Below are 20221 nucleotides of genomic sequence, written 5' to 3' on the forward strand. Positions count from 1 at the left end.
CAGACCCCAGAACCATCCCAGTATTCATTTCATTTGGGTTTCATTCCCTTCATTGTCAAGCATCTCTCGGATGTCATCCCACAACTGCTGATTCTCCCATCAAACTTCCCTCAGAGCCTTTTTTCCTATGTACAGGCTCATCACATTAAAAACAAACCTTTTTTTTTTTTTTGTTCACTTTGTTTTTATTTTTTTAAATTTTTTATTATTTTTTATTTTGTTATATTAGTCAACATACAGTACATCCCCAGTTTTTGATGCAATGATCCATGATTCATTATTTGCATATAACACCCAGTGCACCATGCAATATGTGCCCTCCTTACTACCCATCACCAGTCTATCCCAATCCCGCACCCTCCTCCCCTCTGAAGCCCTCAGTTTGTTTCCCAGAGTCCATAGTCTCTCATGGTTCATGCCCCCTTCTGTTTACACCCCCTTCATTCTTCCATTCCTTCTCCTACTGATCTTCCTATTTCTTATGTTCCATAAATGAGTGAAACCATATGATAATTGTCTTTCTCTGCTTGACTTATTTCACTTAGCATAATCTCCTCCAGTCCTGCCCATGTTGCTGCAAATGTTGTGTAATCGTTCTTTCTGATGGCTGAGTAATATTCCATTGTATATATAGACCACATCTTCTTAATCCAGTCATCTGTTGAAGGGCATCTCGGCTCCTTCCACAATTTAGCTATTGTGGACAATGCTGCTATGAACATTGGGGTGCATATAGCCCTTCTCTTTACTACGTCTGTATCTTTGGGGTAAATACCCAGTAGTGCGATTGCTGGATCATAGGGTAGCTCAATTTTTAACTTTTTTTTTTTTAAATGATTTTTTATTATATTATGTTAGTCACCATACAGTACATCCCCGGTTTCCGATGTAAGGCTCGATGATTCATTAGTTGTGTATAACACCCAGTGCACCATGCAATACGTGCCCTCCTTACTACCCATCACCGGTCTATCCCATTCCCCCACCCCCCTCCCCTCTGAAGTCCTCAGTTTGTTTCTCATAGTCCATAGTCTCTCATGTTTCATTCCCCCTTCTGATTACCCCCCCTTTCTTTATCCCTTTCTTCCCCTACCGATCTTCCTAGTTCTTATGTTCCATAGATGAGAGAAATCATATGATAGTTGTCTTTCTCTGCTTGACTTATTTCACTTAGCATTATCTCCTCCAGTGCTGTCCATGTTGTAGCAAATGTTGAGAACTCGTTCTTTCTGATAGCTGAGTAATATTCCATTGTATATATAGACCACATCTTCTTAATCCAGTCATCTGTTGAAGGGCATCTCGGCTCCTTCCACAATTTAGCTATTGTGGACAATGCTGCTATGAACATTGGGGTGCATATAGCCCTTCTCTTTACTACGTCTGTATCTTTGGGGTAAATACCCAGTAGTGCGATTGCTGGATCATAGGGTAGCTCAATTTTTAACTTTTTAAGGGACCTCCACACTGTTTTCCAAAGTGGCTGTACCAACTTGCATTCCCACCAACAGTGTAAGAGGGATCCCCTTTCTCCACATCCTCTCCAACATTTGTTGTTTCTTTCTTTGTCAATTTTTGCCATTCTGACTGGTGTAAGGTGGTATCTCAGGGTGGTTTTGATTTGAATTTCCCTGGTGGCTAATGATTTTGAACATTTTTCATGTGTCTTTTAGCCATTTGTATGTCTTCATTGGAAAAGTGTCTGTTCATATCTTCTGCTTCATCAAGATAAAAGGCTTCTGCACAGCCAAGGAAACAGTCAAAAAAACTAAGAGGCAGCCCACGGAATGCGAGAAGATATTTGCAAATGACACTACAGATAAAAGACTAGTATACAAGATCTACAAAGAACTTCTCAAACTCAATACACGAGAAACAAATAAATCAAAAAATGGGTAGAAGATATGAACAAAAAAAATGGGTAAAAACAAACCTTAATCATTGTGCTCAGCACTGTTCCTTTGGGAATTGGTGGAGCACTCAGAAATACTTGGTGAGGTACACATTTTTTTTAATATGGAAAAATGTACATCACATAAAATTTCTCATTTAACCATTTTAAAGTGTATAATTGAACAGCATTAAGTACATTCACAACGCTGTACAGCCATCTCCACAATTTAGTTCCAGGGCTTTTCCATCACCCCGCAGGCAAACCCCATGTCTGTTAAGCAGACGCTCCCCATTTCCCCTCGCCTGCAGTTCCCGGCAACCACTAACCTGCTCTTTGCCTCTTTACATTTGCCTAGTCCAGATAGTTCTTATAAATGGGATCATGCAGTGTGTGGCCTTTTGTGTCTGGCTTCTTTCACTTAGCTTCATGTTTTCAAGGGTCGTACATATTATAGCACATCTCAGAATTTCCTTTTTGTGGCTGAATAATCTATTTTATGGATGTTTCACTTTTTACTAATCCATTCATTTGTTTATGGACATTAAGTTTTTCCCACCATTTGGCTATTGTGAATAATGCTGCTATGAACATTCTTACAGAGATTTTGGTTTGCATACCTATTTTCAATTCTTTTGGTCTATATGTAGGATTGGAATTACTGGGTCATACGGTAACTCTATGTTTAAATTATTGAGGGTCCTCCGAAATGTTTTCCCCAGTAGCTCTACCATTTAATAGTCTCACCTACAATGTGTGAGAGTTCCAGGTTCCCCACATTCTTGACTACCCTTGATATTTTCCAATTTTTAAATTCCAGCCATTCTAGTAGATGTAAAGTAATATCTCATTGTGGTTTTGAATGGTTCCAAATAACTAATGATCTCAAGCATCTTCATATGCCTTCTTGGTATATTTTCTTTGTAGAAATGTGTATTCAAGTCATTTGTCCATTTTTTGATTGTCTATTACTTATTGAATTGCAAGAGTTGTTTATATATTATAGATACTAGACCCTTATCAGAAAAATGATTTGCAACTTTTCCCCCTATCCTGTGGGGTGTTTTTTCACTTTTTTGATAGTATGGAAGTTAAATTTTTATGAAGTCCAACTTTTCTTTCTTTCTTTCTTTCTTTCTTTCTTTCTTTCTTTCTTTCTTTTGTTTTAGGTTTCATATCTAAGAAAACATTCTTATGCCTATATTGTCTTCTAAGAGTGATATAGTTATAGAGCTTACATTTAGGTCTTTGATCCATTCTCAGTTGATTTTTGCATATGGTGTGAGATCAGGATCCAACTCCATCCTTTCTTATGTGATTCCCAGTTGTCCCACCTCTCTTTCTTGAGGAGACTATGCTTTCGCCATTGAATTGTCTTGGCTCCCTTGTTGAAGATCAGTTAACCATTGATATATGGGTTTCTTTTTGGACTCTCAATTCTATCCCATTGATCTGTATGTCTTTTGTTATGCCAGTACCGCAGTGTTACGATTGTTGTAGTTTTGTAGTGAAGTGTTGAAATTAGGAAGTTTGACTCTTTCAACTTTGTTCTTTTTTTAAGATTATTTTGGTTATTTGGGGTCCCATGCAAGTCTGTATGATTTTTAAAATCAAATTTTCTGTTTTTGCAAAAGGGCTGATGAAATTTTGAAATGGATTGCCTTCACTCTATAGGTCACTGTGGGGAATTTTGCCATGAACAAGATTAAGTCTTCCAACCCATGAATACTAGCAACAAATGATCTGAAATGCTGTATGAACAACAGCAACAATAAAAAAGTAATGAACAAAAGGAAATGATGTCATTTACAATAGCATCAAAAAGAATAAAATACTTTGGAAAAAATTTAACCAAGGAGATATCAGACTTGTACACTGAAAACTACAAAATACTATTGAGATAAATTAAAGAAGACTGAGATAAATGGAAAGATATCCCATGTTCATGGGTGTCGATCTTGTATCCTGCAACTTCCCTTTACATGTTTAGGAATTTTTTTTCAACTAGATATACAGTTGTTCGCATACATCTCTTATATATATATTTTTAATTTCTGTAAACTCAGTAGTAAAGTCTCACTTTCTGACTTTAGGAATTTGAATTTTCCTTTTTTTCTGAGTCAGTCTAGCTAAAGGTTTCTTGATTTTGTTGGTCTTTTCAAAGAACCAACTTTTGGTTTTGTTGGTTCTTTCTCTTGTTTTTCTGTTCACTATTCTGTTTATCTCTCTTAATCTTTATTATTTCCTCCCTTCTGCTAGCTTTAACTTTAGTTTGCTCTTCTTTTTCTAGTTCCTAAGGTGGAAATTATAGTTATTGATTTGAGATCTTTCTTCTCTTTTAATGTGGGTATTTATAGCTATAAATTAATTCCTAAGCTGCTTTCACATTATTCCTTAATTTTTTTTTGTTGTTGTTGTTGGCATATTATTCCTTTATTAGAAATTATAGGTGAGAAATTATTTCAACACCTGAAGGCCAAACTGCAACAGAAGATTATTCCTTAGGTTCAAGATTTTGAGACATTCTGGAAAAAGAGTTTTCTGTAAAGTATATCCTTTCCATGGCATGACAACATCATTCTTCTTTAAAAAAGTTACTGGACAGACATCATTTCCACCATCACCTATATAAATAATTTGTGTATGATTCACAGGTTGTAACTGAATCTACAAATTCTACCGAAACTATATTTTTGCAAAGATTCTTGGCGTACCTCTTGCAAGAATGAGCATGAATATTTTTCACAGTGAGATGATCATTGCTATCAAAAGATGCTGGATTTGTAAACCCTTTATCAAACATCATGAAAACTGGTAGCTCCTAAAACCTAATCTATGAAGACTGAATTTGAATCTGAAATAATGCTGCAGTCAAATTTATCCTTCTTTCTTTATGTTCTTTCTTATAAAGTTCAAAAGTTCCACAAACCCTAGAGTGAAAGGTATTGATGTCCCTGCTTTTTTCACTTCATCTTCTCTTACACCTGCATCTTCCAAATATTTAAAGATTCTGCACATAAATTTTGCTCCAAATCCTTTTTCATAAGAATTTTGTAGAAGCTTTTTCTCTGGAGTGCACTGTAGAATCCAGGTGTCACCATTGTCATCTATGATTGTCTTGTCAAAGTCAAAAATGAGCAACGTTTTCATGGTTCCAAAAGCAAATTTGAGTTACCAGTATATGGTGTTCCTGTGGGGATGATTCTTTGAGCACTCAGAATGAAACCGACTTAGTATTTCCAAAACAATTAGTTTTACTTCAGAATAGAGATTATGTTAAACAGTCATGACAATCTTCAGTTTTAAACACCAGCCAGTTTCTAACCAACATTACTCCTACTCTGTATGCAGGGAACAAAGTCTTCCGGTTTGGAGCCAAGAAATGGAGACTTCCCAACTCCAGCATCATTACAGTGGAACACCTGATAGAATACCTGCCAGGTCTGCCCTGAATGTAGGTGCAGGCACCTAGTTGGGGGTCATCCCCTTTGAGAAGCACTTTGGATGAGGATGGGAGCACCAGACTGGGCCAGATCCCCAGGGCTCCTCACTGACCCAGGCCAGATGTCAGCAGCCATCCTGGCCTCTGTGGCTGCTCCTTTGGACTCTGCCCTCTGACCTCATTCCCGTGCCTTATCCCATAAGTTTTGATATATTGTATTTTTGTTTTCACACCTTCAACTATTTTCTAATTTCCCTTATGATTGCTTCTCTATCCATTGGTTGTTTAAAGGTGTATCATTTAATTTGCACCTATCTGAGAATTTTCCAAATTTCCTCTGCCACTGATTTCTAGTTTCAGTCTGTTGTCAGAGAAGGTACTTTCTAAGATTCCAGTCTTTTAAAATTTATTGAGACTTGATTTGTGGCCTAACATATTGTCTCTACCAGAGAATGGTTCTATGGACTTGAAAAGAATGTGTATTCTGCTGTTGTTGGGTGGAGTATTCTGTTAGGTCTAGTTGGTTTACAGTGTTACTCAAATTCTCTATTTTCTTTATTGATCTTCTGTGTAGTTGTTCTATCCATGATTAAAAGTAAGGTAGTGAAGTCTCCCAACTTCTATTGTAGAACTATTTCTTTTTTTAATCCTATAAGTTTTTGCTTTTTATGTTTTGGGGCTCTTGTTGTTAGGTGTGTGTATGTCTTTAATTGTTGTATCTTCTTGAGGTATTGACCTTTTTCTCAATATATAATGTTCTTTGTCTTTAGTAAAAATTTTTAAAGTCTGTTGTCTCTGATATCAGTATAACCACCTCTGCTGTCTTTTGGTTACTATTTGCATGGAATATCTTTTTTCCATTACCTGACTTTCAACCTAGCTATGTCTTTGGATCTAAAGTAAGCTTCTTGTAGACAGCATATAGTTGGATCTTTTTTTTTTTAATCCGTTCTGTCAATCTCTGCCGTTTTGTTGGAGATTTAATGCATTTTTATTTAATGTAATTGCTGGCAGGGAAGGACTGAATTCTGTCATTTTACTGTTCATTTTCTATATGTCATATCTTTTTTTTGTTCTTGAGTTCCTATATTATTACCTTCTTTTGTGTTGAACTGATTTTTTTTTTTGTGGCATGCCATTTTTTCGCCTTTCGTTTTCTTTACTCCATATTTTTTAGTTATTTTTTAGTGGTTACCCTGGTATAATGGGTTGAATAGTGTCTCCTCAAAATTTATGTTCCTAGAACCTCAGAGTGTGATCATATTTGGAAGTAGGGTCTTTGTAGATACAATTAAGATTAAGTCATATTGTCTTAGGGTGGAGCCCAATCCAATGAAGAGAAAATAGACACACACAAAGAGGGAAGAATGCCATGTGATGACTGAGGCAGAGATTAGAATGATGCATCTATAAACCAAGTAATGCCAAAGATTCTTAGCAGCCACCAGAAACTAGGGGGAGGCAAGGAAGGATTCTTCTCTAGAACCTCCAAGAGCTGGGTCCTGTCAACACCTTGATTTTGGACTTATAACCTCCAGAACAGTGAGAGAATAAATTTCTATTGTTCAGGTTATCAAGTTTGTGTTCTGGATATTATTGGAAGCCCCAAGAAACAAATACATTTGATTATTACAATTGACAACAAATTAGTTTGAACTAACACTAATTAGGCTTAATAGTATGCAAAACTCTGCTGCTAAACAGTTCATGCTTCTTCCTTTATGTTGTTGTTATCAGAAATTACATCTTTATAAATGCACTGTGTGCCATTAACATAGATTAACAATTATTGTTTTATGCCTTGTCTTTCAACTTAGGTGGGAGAAAAAAGAGAAATTATGAACCAAAAATACAATAATACTGGTTTTATATTTACTTAAATAGGTACCTTTACTGGTGTTCTTTTTTTCCTTGTATTGCTTTGAGTTACTATCTAGTATCCTTTCATGTCAGCCTGAAGAACTCCTAGCATTTCCTGTAGGGCAGGTCTACTAGTGGTGAACCCCCTCAACTTTTGTTTATCTAGAAAGTCTTAATTTCTTCTTCATTTTTGAAGGATAGTTTTGCTCAATATAGAATTCTTTTTTTTTTTTTAAAGATTTTATTTATTTATTGTGGCAGACACTTAACCGCTGTGCCACCCAGGCACCCCAGCTCAATATAGAATTCTTGGTTGATAGCTTTTTTTTTTTTTTTTGTCTCTTTAAATATTTCATTCCAGTGCCTTCTGGCCTCCATGGTTTCTGATAAGAAATTGTCTTTTTTTTAAAGATTTTATTTATTTATTGAAGGCAGACACTTAACCGCTGTGCCACCCAGGCACCCCAGCTCAATATAGAATTCTTGGTTGATAGCTTTTTTTTTTTTTTTTTTTTGTCTCTTTAAATATTTCATTCCAGTGCCTTCTGGCCTCCATGGTTTCTGATAAGAAATTGTCTTGGGGCGCCTGGGTGGCACAAGCAGTTAAGCGTCTGCCTTTGGCTCAGGGCGTGATCCCGGCGTTATGGGATCGAGCCCCACATCAGGCTCCTCCGCTATGAGCCTGCTTCTTCCTCTCCCACTCCCCCTGCTTGTGTTCCCTCTCTTGCTGGCTGTCTCTATTTCTGTCAAATAAATAAATAAAATCTTAAAAAAAAAAAAAAAAGAAATTGTCTTTATCCTTATTAAGGACCCTGTGTACATGATGAGTCTCTTTTCTCTTGCTGCTTTCAAGTCTCTCTCTTTGTCTTTTGGCAGTTTGATAATAATGTGTCTCAGCATGGCTCTCTTTGCCTTTATTCTCCTTCGAGTTTATTAAGCTTCTTAAGTGTGTATAGTCATGTCTTTCATCAAATTTGTGGCACTTTTAGTCATTATTTCTTCAAATGTTCTTTCTTCCCCTCTTCTCTCTCTCTCCTGTCCTTCTGAGACTCCTGCTGTGGATATGCTTGTATGCTTGATGATCTGCCATAGGTCTCTTAGGCTCCATTAATTTTTCTTCATTCTTTTTTCTTTGTGCTCCTCAGGCTGGATAACTTTATTGCTCTACCTTAAGTTCACTGACTCTTCTGTTCCAATCTGCTGCTAAACCCATCTAGTGATTTTTTTTTTCATTCCAGTTATTGTACTAGTCAGCCCTAGAATTTCAATTTGTTACTATTTATGATTCCTATCTTTTTATTTCTTTTTCCTGCCTTGGTTGGAAAGCATTTGAAAGCAGTTGAGGCCCAGTTCCAACCACTGAAATTCTATCAGGGGAACCCTGAAATTCCTGCAGTAGCTGCACACAACATGTTCCTTTAAGCTGAGACCTGTGCTTCTTGGGGTCACCTTAGTAGGAAATGAGCAGGGAGATATTGCCTGCTTTCCTAGACTGATCATAAGGGGAGGCAACCCGATAGCATTAGAAATATACTTCACAGTTCAGGTCCTGGTTCTGCCTCTTCCTTGTGGTGTCATGTGGGATGATCCTTTCTCTGCACCTGGGATTCCTCATCCTATAGATCCAACTTACCCTGGTTTGCCTGAGACTTTCCTGGCTGTAGCACTGAAAATCCCACATCCCAGGAAACCCTACTTATCTGTGAGATGGAAATAATACTACCTACTACAGGGTGGTTGTGAGGAATAGAAAGAAGATACAGGAAGGCACCCAGGGCATGGTTGTGTTCCATAATTATTTAGTTGTTACTTATGCAAAGTGCAGGGAGGGCTTTTGAAGACTGGGAATGATGCACCAAATAGCTGTCATTTTGACATGAGACTTACTTTCCATGGAGCACCTGAAAGCAGAACCTGAAGAGTTCTGTTAGTTCTCCTTGACCACTTCTGCCAGCTATCCCTCTGGAAACATCGCCATGTGTCAGATCCCCACATGCTGCAGAGGGAGAACCATCACCTGCCTCTTTAATGACACACCCAGCTTCTTCCTGGCTCTGTTAAATGCTGAAGGACAGGGCTGTGTTCACTACAACATGAAGGCCCGGTGAGTGATTTGAGGGGAATCCTGGCCTCATAGAAGTGTTTCTGGTGGTGACAAAGGGAGGCACTGAGGTGGGGGTCCATGGGAAAAGGAGGGGCTATCAGTGTCCAGAGGTTGGGAAGGCAGTGAGACAGGGCTAAAGTGAGGCCTTCAGGGACATAGGTATTTTGAGGCCTGACCTCTGCTTGCTAGATCCCTGTCATAACAAAAGAGAAGGGAAACTCCCCAAGTCCTGCTCCACTTGTACCCCCAGAGCACTAAGATCTGGATTGTGGGCTGGATTCATGGAAGAATTACTTAGTGGAGAAGAGTGTTTTATACCAGAGGTAAGTGAAGGAGAGGGCATGGGTACCACTTCCATGTGGGTTTTTAAGAGAGGCACATATTCTTGTCAGCCAAAAGTCGATTTCATAAGGAACTGTTTTCAGAAGGAATGAATGACTCTTGTGTTATAGATGTTCCCACTCCCGTTTTGCTGCTTGAGATCTTGTATGCCCAGGCTTTCGGGCACACATTCCATTTCTTCCCTCTTGGGTTTGGCCTGAGCCTCTATTATCTCTCTCAAACCTGCCCTTTCTGACTGACATTCCTGTAGCATCAACAGATGAAAAGGCATCAGACCGTATTAGGCAGAGCAAGTAAGGGTGCCCCTGGACTTCATGGTTCCTCTAGCCTAGGGCAGAGTCGCGGAGCCCTGCCTGCCTGTAGCCTTTAGTGATGAAGGCTTCCTTCAAGGGCTTGGCATGAACTTCTCACCTCTGTATTTCTCCTAGTTGTCCGTATGTCCTGGTCTTGGATGAGGAAGGTGGGACTGCCAATGACTACAAGGGCTACGTAGTCCACAAATGGAGCTGGACTTCCAAGACGGAGACTTTGCTCTCCCTGGAATATAAGGTGGGCATGGACGGAACAGGTGGGGTGGCTTCAGCAACCTTCCTTGGGCTGCCCAGCATTCAGAGTCAGAAGCTACCTGTAAGACAAGTGCCTTGCCCTCAGGAGCTTTATAGTCTCTTTCAGAGGTTCCCCAGTTGGTGAGCAGTGGTCGGGAGCTGGCTGAGGTAAACTTTTCACCAGCCTGCAGCAACTGTTGGCTGCTGTACTGACCTTTCCTAGTAATATCTGTCCTATTTTATTTTTACTGTTAATATTACTACATTTTGATGGTTTAAATACCCCTCACTTTACAAAGGAACCATTATAGTAGTTGATAGCTTTATTTTTAATGCCTATACATGGTAATAAGAATAGTTAGTAACTCTTTGTTGGTCTCCCCAGGGTCTGTTTTTATTATGTCATGAAATTAAAAACCTACAAGTCAAAGGTGGCTGACAGACAAACCCTTTTTTATTATTCATTTGATTGTTCAGACAGCCACTCTGATTTATTAAATAATAAATTACTGTGGAATTACTAATATTAAATAATGATAAATTTATTAATAAAGTAACTAATTGTGCTTGTTACTTTATTTAAGGCAGAGTTTCTCATCCTTGGCAGAAAGGGCATTTTGGGATGGATAATTCTTTGATATAACTATGCACTGAAGGATACTTAGCAGCATCCCGCCAGATGCCAGTAGTACCTCCTCCCCAAGCTGTGACAACTGAAAATACCCGAAGACATTGTCAGATGTCCCTGGGGGGAATAGTTGCCCTTGATTGAGAATCACTGATTTAGGGGGTAGAAAGATAATCAAAGGCCCTCAGGGAACCCCAAAGTCCAGGAGAGTGATAAGAATAGAGATAGAGAAGAATAAGGGAAATGAGAGAGGGACAAATTCAGAGGGCTGGAATTCAGAGAAAGATCGCAGAACACAGAATCCGCTCAAGGTGGCCTGATATTAAGAGCCCCAGGGGAAGGGTTACGGATGGAAGTACTCTTGGAGTGTGTGGCAGGGCTCGGGTACCCTATCCCTGATCATCTGTCTCATATCCGTCCTGTTCATCCTATGAGTTTGGCCACTGGATTTTTATCTTTATATCCCAGTTCTTATAGATCTCGCCTCTGATTAGAAACATTCAATCCCTTGAACATATCTCACCCTTCCTATCCCCTTGGCCTGAAATGTGCCCCCCCCCACTCTCTGCCAATCCAGATTTCCCCTCCTTCACAGCCCTGCTCATACTTCTCCATCATGGCACTGCAGTCTACATCCATTTCTCTCTTTTCACAGTATGCACAGTCTGGGTTAGTCATTTGATAATTAGTCATGCTTTGGTTGCATATCAGAATCTTATGGAACCTTAAAAAATGCAGATCTCCAGGCACAGCCTCAGAGAGATTCTGATTCAGGTGGTCTGTTATAAGTGCTACATTTCTGTAGTTTTCACAAGTACTTCTGATGCTTGGCCAGGTCAGAGGTCATCAATCTAGGAGTGTACTGAGTTGTTGTCTTAGTATTAAGCTTTTTGTAGCTGTATGAAAAGTTTACAGTCCATGAAGAGTATAAATTGGTTGCAGATAGGCACCATATATTATGTATCAGTGTGACCAAGTGGACAGAGAACTGGAATGAGAGCCTGAGAAACCTTGTATAGTGCCAGCACCCAGACTCTGGCTATGAAGCTTTGTGAAAACCACTCAGCTCCCCTTAGTCTTGGTTATCTAATCAATACAGAATGGGTCGCCAGACCAGCCCTGTCTCACACTGCTTTTGTGAGAACTAAATAAAATAATGGCAGGGAAGTTGCTTTGACATCGCTAAAGTGTTTTGGCAATGTAGTTCAGTTCATTGTTCTATCTCCTGGAACTGCATACAGAAATTCACAACAGGGGCTGGTGCAGTCAGGAGGGGCCTGGAAGACAAAGTGACCCTTGCGTTGCCTCAGGAGCATGTGTGCATAGGTTTCATGCAGATAGAAGAGGGAGGGGAGAGCATTCTGGGTAGAAGGAATAGTATCTGTAAAGGCTTGGAGTTGGGACTTAGTGTGGCATCTTTAAAAGTTCACAGTTCTTTTTATGAAAGAAAGAGGGCCAGGAGGTGTATATGCTGTAGGTTGTGGGTGAGGGGCATTGGACGTCAGGCTGAGGAACTTGCTTGTTGTTTTGTAGGCTGCAGTGGCCAGTTTGTTGTCACCCAGATATTTATATTCCCAGTGTTTTCATTCCTCTCTGAAAATCCAAGTTTCCCTCCAGTATCATTTCTCTTCAGTCTGAAGAAGGTCCTTTAGCATTTCTTGAAGTGCAGATCTGCTGACAACAAATTCTGTTTGCTCTCATGTTAAAAATGTCTTTATGAAAGGATATCTTTGCTGGGTGTGGAATTCTGGGTTGACTGGGTTTTTTTTTTTTTCCTTCCAGCAATTTAAAGATACTATTCCACTGTGTATGTCCTCCAAAGTTTACAATGAGAAGTCTGTCGTTATTCAATTCATTGTTCATTTTTCTAGTTGTTTTCAGGATTTCCTCTTTAATCTGATTTTCTAAGTTTGACTATGATGCATTTGGGTATGGTTGTCTTTGTTCTGTTGGGGTTTCCTGAGCTGCTTGAATTTGTAAATTCCTGTCCTTCACCAAATTTGGAATGTCTTCTGTCATTGTTTTAGGGGGAAATGTGCTCAATCTCTCCCCTTTCCCCCCGGGACTCCAATTACATGTATTTTAGAGCTTTTAATATTGTCCCAAAGGTCTCTGAGACTCTGTCTTTTCTTCTTGTAATTTTTGAGTGAAAGAGCATGACCAGGGGGAGGGACAGAGGGAGAGAGAGAAAGAATTTTTTTTTTAAGGATACTTTGCGTGACATTCAAGTTGACACTGCCTCTTTACAAAAAAAAAAAGATTTATTTACTTGAGAGAGAGAGAAAGAGAGCATGAGTGGTGGGGGGGGGTGGCCAAAGAGAGAGAGAGAGAGAGAATCTCAAGCAGACTCCCCACCAAGTGTGGAGCCTATCACAGGGCTCGATCTCACAACCTTGAGATCATGAGAGCAGAAACCAAGAGTCAGTTCTTAACTGACTTAGCCACCCAGGCACCCTGACTTTGTTCTTTCTTGTTCAGAACAGTTTCTTCTGTTCTTAGATTAGATAATTTCCATGGGTCTAACTCTCAAGTTCACTAACTTTATTCTGATATCTTCATTCTGCTATTATGCTAATCCTGTGAATTTTTTAAATTTCACATATATATTTTCAAGTCAGGAATTTCCATTTAGTTCTTTTTTAATATTTTCTATTTCTGTGCTGAGATTTTCTCTTTTTTCATTTATTACAAATATATTTTCCTTGGCTTCATTGAGTACAGTTAAATTAGCTGCTTTAAAGTTCTTGTCTAATAATTTCAACATCTGGGACATACCACATAGGATTGGTTATCTGTTACCCTGAGAATGGTTCACACTTCACTGGTTCTTTACATGTTAAGTAATTTTAGATCACTGACATTGTGTATGTTGTCTGAGGATCTGTGGATTGTGGAGTCTGAATTTCGATATATTTCTCTGAAGAGTGTTAACATTTTTGTTTTAGCAGGCAGTGAACTTGGCCAGACTCACACCACAAATTTTGTCTTACCTGCAGTAGGCAGGAGCTCACGTCTCAGTTCAGTTTTTCTGTTTCCCTGGCAATAAGCTGTCTTGAGTCTTCCCTGCTCACGCATGGTTCAGGGATTAGCCAGGGATATGGATGGTTTATTCATTGAATTTGAGCCTCTATTTCTTTGGTATTGTCCCTTCTGGAATTTTATCCTTACTTTTCTGTGATTGAAGTTGCCACAGGTTCAGTCCTTTGGTTCTCTGTGCCAGGAAGATGGTGGTGTTTTGACCATGACTGTGGCTTGCTTTCAGGCTAAAGCCATAAAGTAGAAATTCATCCCGTGCCAGCCCTTTCTTTTAAGTTTTGATTCTTCAAAATTTGCCCACTTCTGTTTATTCTTCAGAGCCTTCGGGTTATTGTTTTATTGTATTTGTGTTCAAGTTCTGTGAGAGGGTCAGCCTGGTAGGAACTGACTCAGCTAAATTGGAGGTATAACCAGCTGGTTAGTTTCTAAGTTGAGGACTGGCATACTCAGTCCAGCAGTGTGTAGAAAGTTGACTAGAAAGGGAAAGTTCAGTGGATGGGCTAGTACACAGACTAGTTAGGGAGTTACTAGCCAGACCTGACATGATGAAGGGTAGCAGCAACATTTTTTAAGGGAGCCATTTCAATAGAAGGATTCAGTGGCATTCAAGCATCAGCTGCATGAGAGAAGAGAGGAGTATAGATGACTCCACAATGGCATATGTATCTGGGTGGAAACAGGAGTTTCTGAGAGGGTCAAAGATCAGTGTAGTTTTAGATGTGTTGATTGGGCTCAGCGGCTTTTGTGACATAATCCTCTCTTAGGTTGAGAGAGTGGGGATGATGGATATATGTGCTGGGTTGGCTCATGAATTCCCAAGAGGATGAGAAGTGAATGAGCTTGTAGAGCACCCATATTTGGGGCACTGGTGAGAGGAAGAGAAACCACCCAGGGAACAGGGATAATAAACAAAACAGTTATACTATGCTAAGCCCTATACATGCTTTACCCCACGAAATCTGCTCAGTGCCCTAGGAAAAAACTTCTGTTACTGTCCCCAGGCTCAGAGAAGCTAACCAACTTGCCTAAAATTGCTGCACTGGTAAGTAGCAATACTGGGATTTGACCTTGTCAGACTGTAGCACTTGAGCTCTCAGCCACAGCTCTGAACTACACTCTCTAGAAGAAGAACAGGGGAAGATAGGTTGTTTTTTTTTTTTTTTAAGCGGGAGTGATAACAAGTTTGAAAATGTCAAAAGACTTGACAAGAAGACAGCCATGGATCAAATGTTTTCTGGGTGCTGGAGAGCACTAGCACGCAGAATGAGGAAGGGAACCAATGGTGAGGAAATTGAATGTAGACCTTGGGGGCCAGTAAGTGGAATAGCAGAAGGAAATGAAAGGAGTGAAATAAAGAGTATTTCCTTAGTTCAGAGGAGTCCTAGGGTACACGTAGGTCAGGGACATCGAAGATGGAAAAAAGCATCACCACACAGCAGGTGGGGCTGTAGACTCCTAGGCCCTTGGGTAGGGCCACTGTGCATCGGTAACTCTCTGCACATGTGAACCGTACAGGGACCTCAGAGGATTGTGCTGCCACATCCTAACAATATCTGCTCATGTGCGTTATGGGCCTTTGTGGCTTGTGAAGCCACTTCCATAATCTTTATCTCATTTGAACCTAATACTAGCCTTTCAACTATTCCTGTTGAGGAATTTGAGCTTCAGAGAAGCTGGCTCGCTAACAGTGGCCAAACTGGAACTTACTTCTACAAAATTACCTACTTGTACAAAATTCTCAGTAAGGAGTGAGTTGCTGTAAAGGCAGCTCATTCTCCCTCTTTCTCTCTGGGACTGCTACTTAGGAAATCCCACCCTTTTAGAAGTGATTTTTTTAAAAAGCTCCTTTGGCTCCTCCTCAGGGGACAAGTAGTGACATATTTGGTGATTTGGGGTGGGGACTGAGCATGTGTGGCTCAGCCCCTTCTGGGTTCCCTTTTGTCATCTGCCTACTCACCCACAGAGGAGCACGTACTGGTGTCTCCTGCGTTGTCAGCTTCCCCAGGCGGCTCTGCATCTCTAGACGAAGGCTCATAGTCAGACCTGGTGCCTGGGTGGGCATGTCTGATTCATAGACAGTGTAGGCTTATGACCCAAGCTGCATCTCCATCCAGCTCTACTAGAACCAAAGTCGGTGTGCCTCCAGACTCGATGTCTCTTTCACAGTTGGGTCTAAGCTTGGGCTAGAAAGGGAAGGGGCAGGGATAGAAAGACATCAGTTAGTTTTTCTGCCAGTCCCCCAGAGAAAGACTGGAATTCTTTCTTCTCCATGAAAGCTAAATTCCAACATAAGAACTGGAAGGATATTACAGCTTTCTCGGCCCCAAGCCAAGAGGAGTTTTGTGCCTTGTGGAGGGGTGGGAGGAAGGGTGGATAATAGAAGCAGAGATTCTCTAAGTATTGTTTCTTCATCTGCAGGTGAATGAGCAAATGAAGCTGACGGTGCTGAGCCAGGACTCCATCATGGTCTCCTTCACCTCCCTGAATGAAACAATAACACTCTCTGTATCAGCCAACAACTGTCCCCACGGGGTAGCACATGATAAACGGGTAAGCCAAAGCAGACCAGGTTCCCACGCCTGACCCCAGGGTGTCTCATTGTGGGTTGCCAGTCCATATCTCAATGCCTGTGCTCCTCCTATCCCCCTACCCCCTGCCCCATGCAGGGCCCTACCTCTTTCTCTGACTAATGGACTCTTATTCATCATCACTGTCTGATGTTAGCACCAGCTTGTCTGCGAAACTTTTATCTGTTAGGAGTCTTACAGCTGTGATAGTATCCAAAGCAGGTTAGCTAAGCGTGGAGAGAAACGATATTGGCTCAGTAAAACTGAAAAGTCTATCAGGAGGCAGCTTTAGGCATGGCTGGATCCAGACCCTCAGATGATTCCATCAGATTTTCCCATCTCTTGGCTCCACTTTCCTCTTTGTTGGCTTCATTCTCCAGGAGTTTCTCTCCTTATGGTGACAAGATGGTCATGAGCATCTCTGGGCTCATTATTCCACCAGCTTTTCTCTTCCTAGGAGAAGAGGGGCTTCTCTTTCCTAAGCGCTCAAGTAGAAGTGCCAATACCAACACTGCTACCTCCGTCCGAAGGGGCCCCCAAGGCCAGGACCACACGTTGCTCTCACAGGCCAGGCTCGGGTATCATGTCCGTCCTGAGAGCCAAAGGGCATGATCAGCCCCAGGTATGCCACCTGGGTGAAGGATGAGGCAGAAATATCATGGTGCTGTTACCAGAAGAGGGAGAGATGATATTGGAAAGAATAACTACCAATGTGTGTTGATGTCTCTCTCCACCACCCCCTTTCCCATCCCAAGGAGAGTCCACCTCTCCCTCTGCTCAGCCCTCCCTGCCATGACTCAGCTCTATTCTAGCACTCCTTTTTTTTTATAAACCTATCTTCTCTACCAGATTGAGAATTCCCTGTGATTCCTACCAATGTCTGTTTCCCCAGGGCTCCAGCACAGGACCGCTTCAAATTAAGTACTTACTAAATGTTTGTTGGATGGGTAAGAAAACAGTGGAGACTGGAAGCCCAGGTCTTCTATTCCCTGGGTCTTTATAGATCCTACTATGTGCCTGATCCCAAGTCAACATCGTGGAGAGAGATGGAGAGGATGGAGGGCACACAGTCCCCAATCCCTGAGGGGTTTCTGGTCTATTTGAGAACACTTGATATACACTGTGAGACAGGGGTAACCAAGGGTTCATTGATGGAGCAGGTCACTTACATTACAAACAGGGTGCTTTGCTAAGATTAATTCACTGGGGAAGCCTCCTTGGAACAGCAACAGAAGGACCACACCTCCTAGTTTCTGCGGGACCAGTCCCGGTTTATACCTGCCAGCCTGGAGGAATTATTAATAGCATCCTCTTTCACTCTTAAAAGTGTCCTGGTTTGGATGCTCGCTTAAATGATCACCCAGAGGGCAGTTCACCCTCCCCACGTTCCTGTCTGGGGTTGAGCAAGGCTCTTGTGCTGCAGGGGCATTTGCCACCAACATGCCATAGGCTCATAGACTCACAGAGCTGACAGAGCCCATTAGGAGCAGCCAGCCCAACGTTCTCACTTTACATGGGGACGTGGAGGTGGGCATTTGTTAGGGACCCGTGCTATATGAACAAGACACAGAGAACACCTGTGTTTCTCTTGGAGGAGAGCATTGCACCTGTTTTCCCACCACCTTTTCATTTAAGCAGCATTTCAACTTCATTAATTCATTAAGTAATTCAATTAACATTTATTGGCATTAGTGTGCCAACTTGGCTGCTGGGGATGTAGAAATGGAAGAAATTCTCTAAGATAACCTTCTGTCTAATGGAAGGGGGCGAAAGCATCAACACCAGTTGTAATCCAGCTGGACTGGTGCAGTGTGCCAGGGAAAGGGGCACCATGGGAGCTGCTGGGGTACCAGGCGAGAGTATTCGTTAAAGGGGCCCCATAGGAGCACCCAGGAAACTCAGATGCCCGTGACTTCAGGATGCACTGATTACTTCAGAGAGCAAAAGAACCCCAGGTTTCGACTCCATTTAGGCTAAGATGATCATGCTTATTGATGGGCCCACCCTGCCCATTTGGTTCCATGCTATTACTCTAAGAATTGCTGTTACATGACTAAGCACACATGGTGTATGAGGTCCTATGTCTATATTTCTTAAAAACCTTTTTAGGCTGTGTTTTAAAAATGTGAGCTTACTTTTCTTAGCAAAGGCAATAGATACTAGAGAATTGTTCTTGCCCATAAAATGGTAGCAATGCTTTGTTTTCCTAACAACCTCTTGTCTGGTAATCACTGGAGTCTGGATCACAGCTAAGAACCAGGATGCAAGCAATTAAAGACCCCCGTGAAGAGCCAAGAGAGGTCACTCTGTCCATGTACCAAACATGCCCTCTGGGCCTAGGAAAGCCCATAATAATTCAAGTTTTATTTTATCTTACCTGAATGCAATCTTAGAAGCGAGAACTGGAAGTCCAGAGCTGTGCTGTCCAATATGGTAGCCACAAGTCACAAGTGGCTACTGAGCGCTTGCGATGTGACAAGTCCACATGGAGATCAGCCATAAGAGAAAATACACATTGCATTTCAAAAACATAACATGAAAAGAAAATGTAAAATTTCTCATGAATTGTTTGATTCCATGTTAAACTAAACATTTTTTTTGATATATTGGGTTAGATAAATATGTGGCTAGAATTAACTTCACCTTTAAGAGCTTTTTTATGTGGCTACAGGAACATTTACAACCACATATGTAGCTTGCATTTTAGTTCCAGTGGACCGTGCAGGTCTAGAAGGTGGCGTCTTCATCAGGGAAGCTCATGGAGGCAGTTCGACAATGTGGTGGAAAGCTGGAAAGTTATTTAAAGGGACATCATAACTCAAAAAGTATAACTGTCTTGGGGACGTTTAGCATAGGGCTAAGCAGACCAGTACATTAAAACAGCTTCTGGAAACAGTGCTGGATTCTAGTCAGTAGTCATTGATGTTGACCCAGAAGACTGACTTGCCATAGAAGCAGCAAGGTCGAAACCCCTTCTGTTTAATATGGAGTACAAATTTCAGACTAGATAAACAGCAGCAAATGAGGAAATAACGGATTTATTGTAGGGAACACAATTTCCAAATGTTGTGTTTAGTTGCCAGGTTAAGCATCTTGGAATACTTTTACACGAAATACGGATAATGCCCAGAAAATTGGCTTATGTTCGATTCTTGGACTGTCAGAGCTGCAAGGGGCCCCTGAGAAAACTTGCTGATTGTGCAGGCTAGCCTAGGTTAGGAAGAGGCCATGGAGGGGCGCCTGGCTGGCTCAGTCGTTAAGTGTCTGCCTTCGGCTCAGGGCGTGATCCCAGCATTCTGGGATCGAGCCCCACATCAGGCTCCTTCGCTGAGAGCCTGCTTCTTCCTCTCCCACTCCCCCTGCTTGTGTTCCCTCTCTCGTTGGCTGTCTCTCTCTCTGTCAAATAAATAAATAAAAACTTAAAAAAAAAAAAAAAAAGGAAGAGGCCATGGAGCCTTGGGCTTGTCCCTTCCATTTCTGGGCCTCAGTGTCCCCATCTGTATAGTGATATGTAAGGGCCTTCCCAGCTTCCACACTCTCCCACTTGGGACTTTTAAAGTCCGTTCAACTTCTTCCTATGTCTGTGTGTTTGGGGTTGGTTATCTGTCATCAGCAAAATCCATGGCAGTCTAGAAAAGCTGAGGGTGGGAGGTAGGGTGGCCTCCTCCGCTAAGTTCCCATCACTGAGAAGCTTGTTAAATGGCTTCCCCAGACACGCATCACCTTGGAAGGAGCCACCTATCAGAGTGACAGGCAGAACAGCAGTCCCAGCTTTTATGGCCCTGCAGCCAGGCTCCTCACTAAAT

General features: G+C 41.3%; 1 protein-coding gene and 1 pseudogene across 3 annotated transcripts in view; one reads left to right on the top strand and one right to left on the bottom strand.

Moving 5' to 3' along the window:
- Positions 1–20221, top strand: part of FAM194C (family with sequence similarity 149 member C) — a 71733-nt gene that overhangs the window by 19503 nt on the left and 32009 nt on the right. For all 3 annotated transcript variants that reach the window (XM_087866635.1, XM_087866637.1, XM_087866636.1), the window contains 3 exons: positions 9148–9297; positions 10068–10188; positions 16267–16398. In XM_087866635.1, the coding sequence (XP_087722761.1) occupies positions 9148–9297; positions 10068–10188; positions 16267–16398 (403 nt within the window). The remainder of the gene's footprint in view (positions 1–9147; positions 9298–10067; positions 10189–16266; positions 16399–20221) is intronic.
- Positions 4317–5041, bottom strand: LOC123802043 (pyridoxal phosphate phosphatase PHOSPHO2-like; annotated as a pseudogene).

Source organism: Ursus americanus, chromosome 14, assembly GCF_024610735.1.
Source record: "Ursus americanus isolate L20-20 chromosome 14, mUrsAme1.1.p, whole genome shotgun sequence".
NCBI classification, from domain to species: domain Eukaryota; kingdom Metazoa; phylum Chordata; class Mammalia; order Carnivora; family Ursidae; genus Ursus; species Ursus americanus.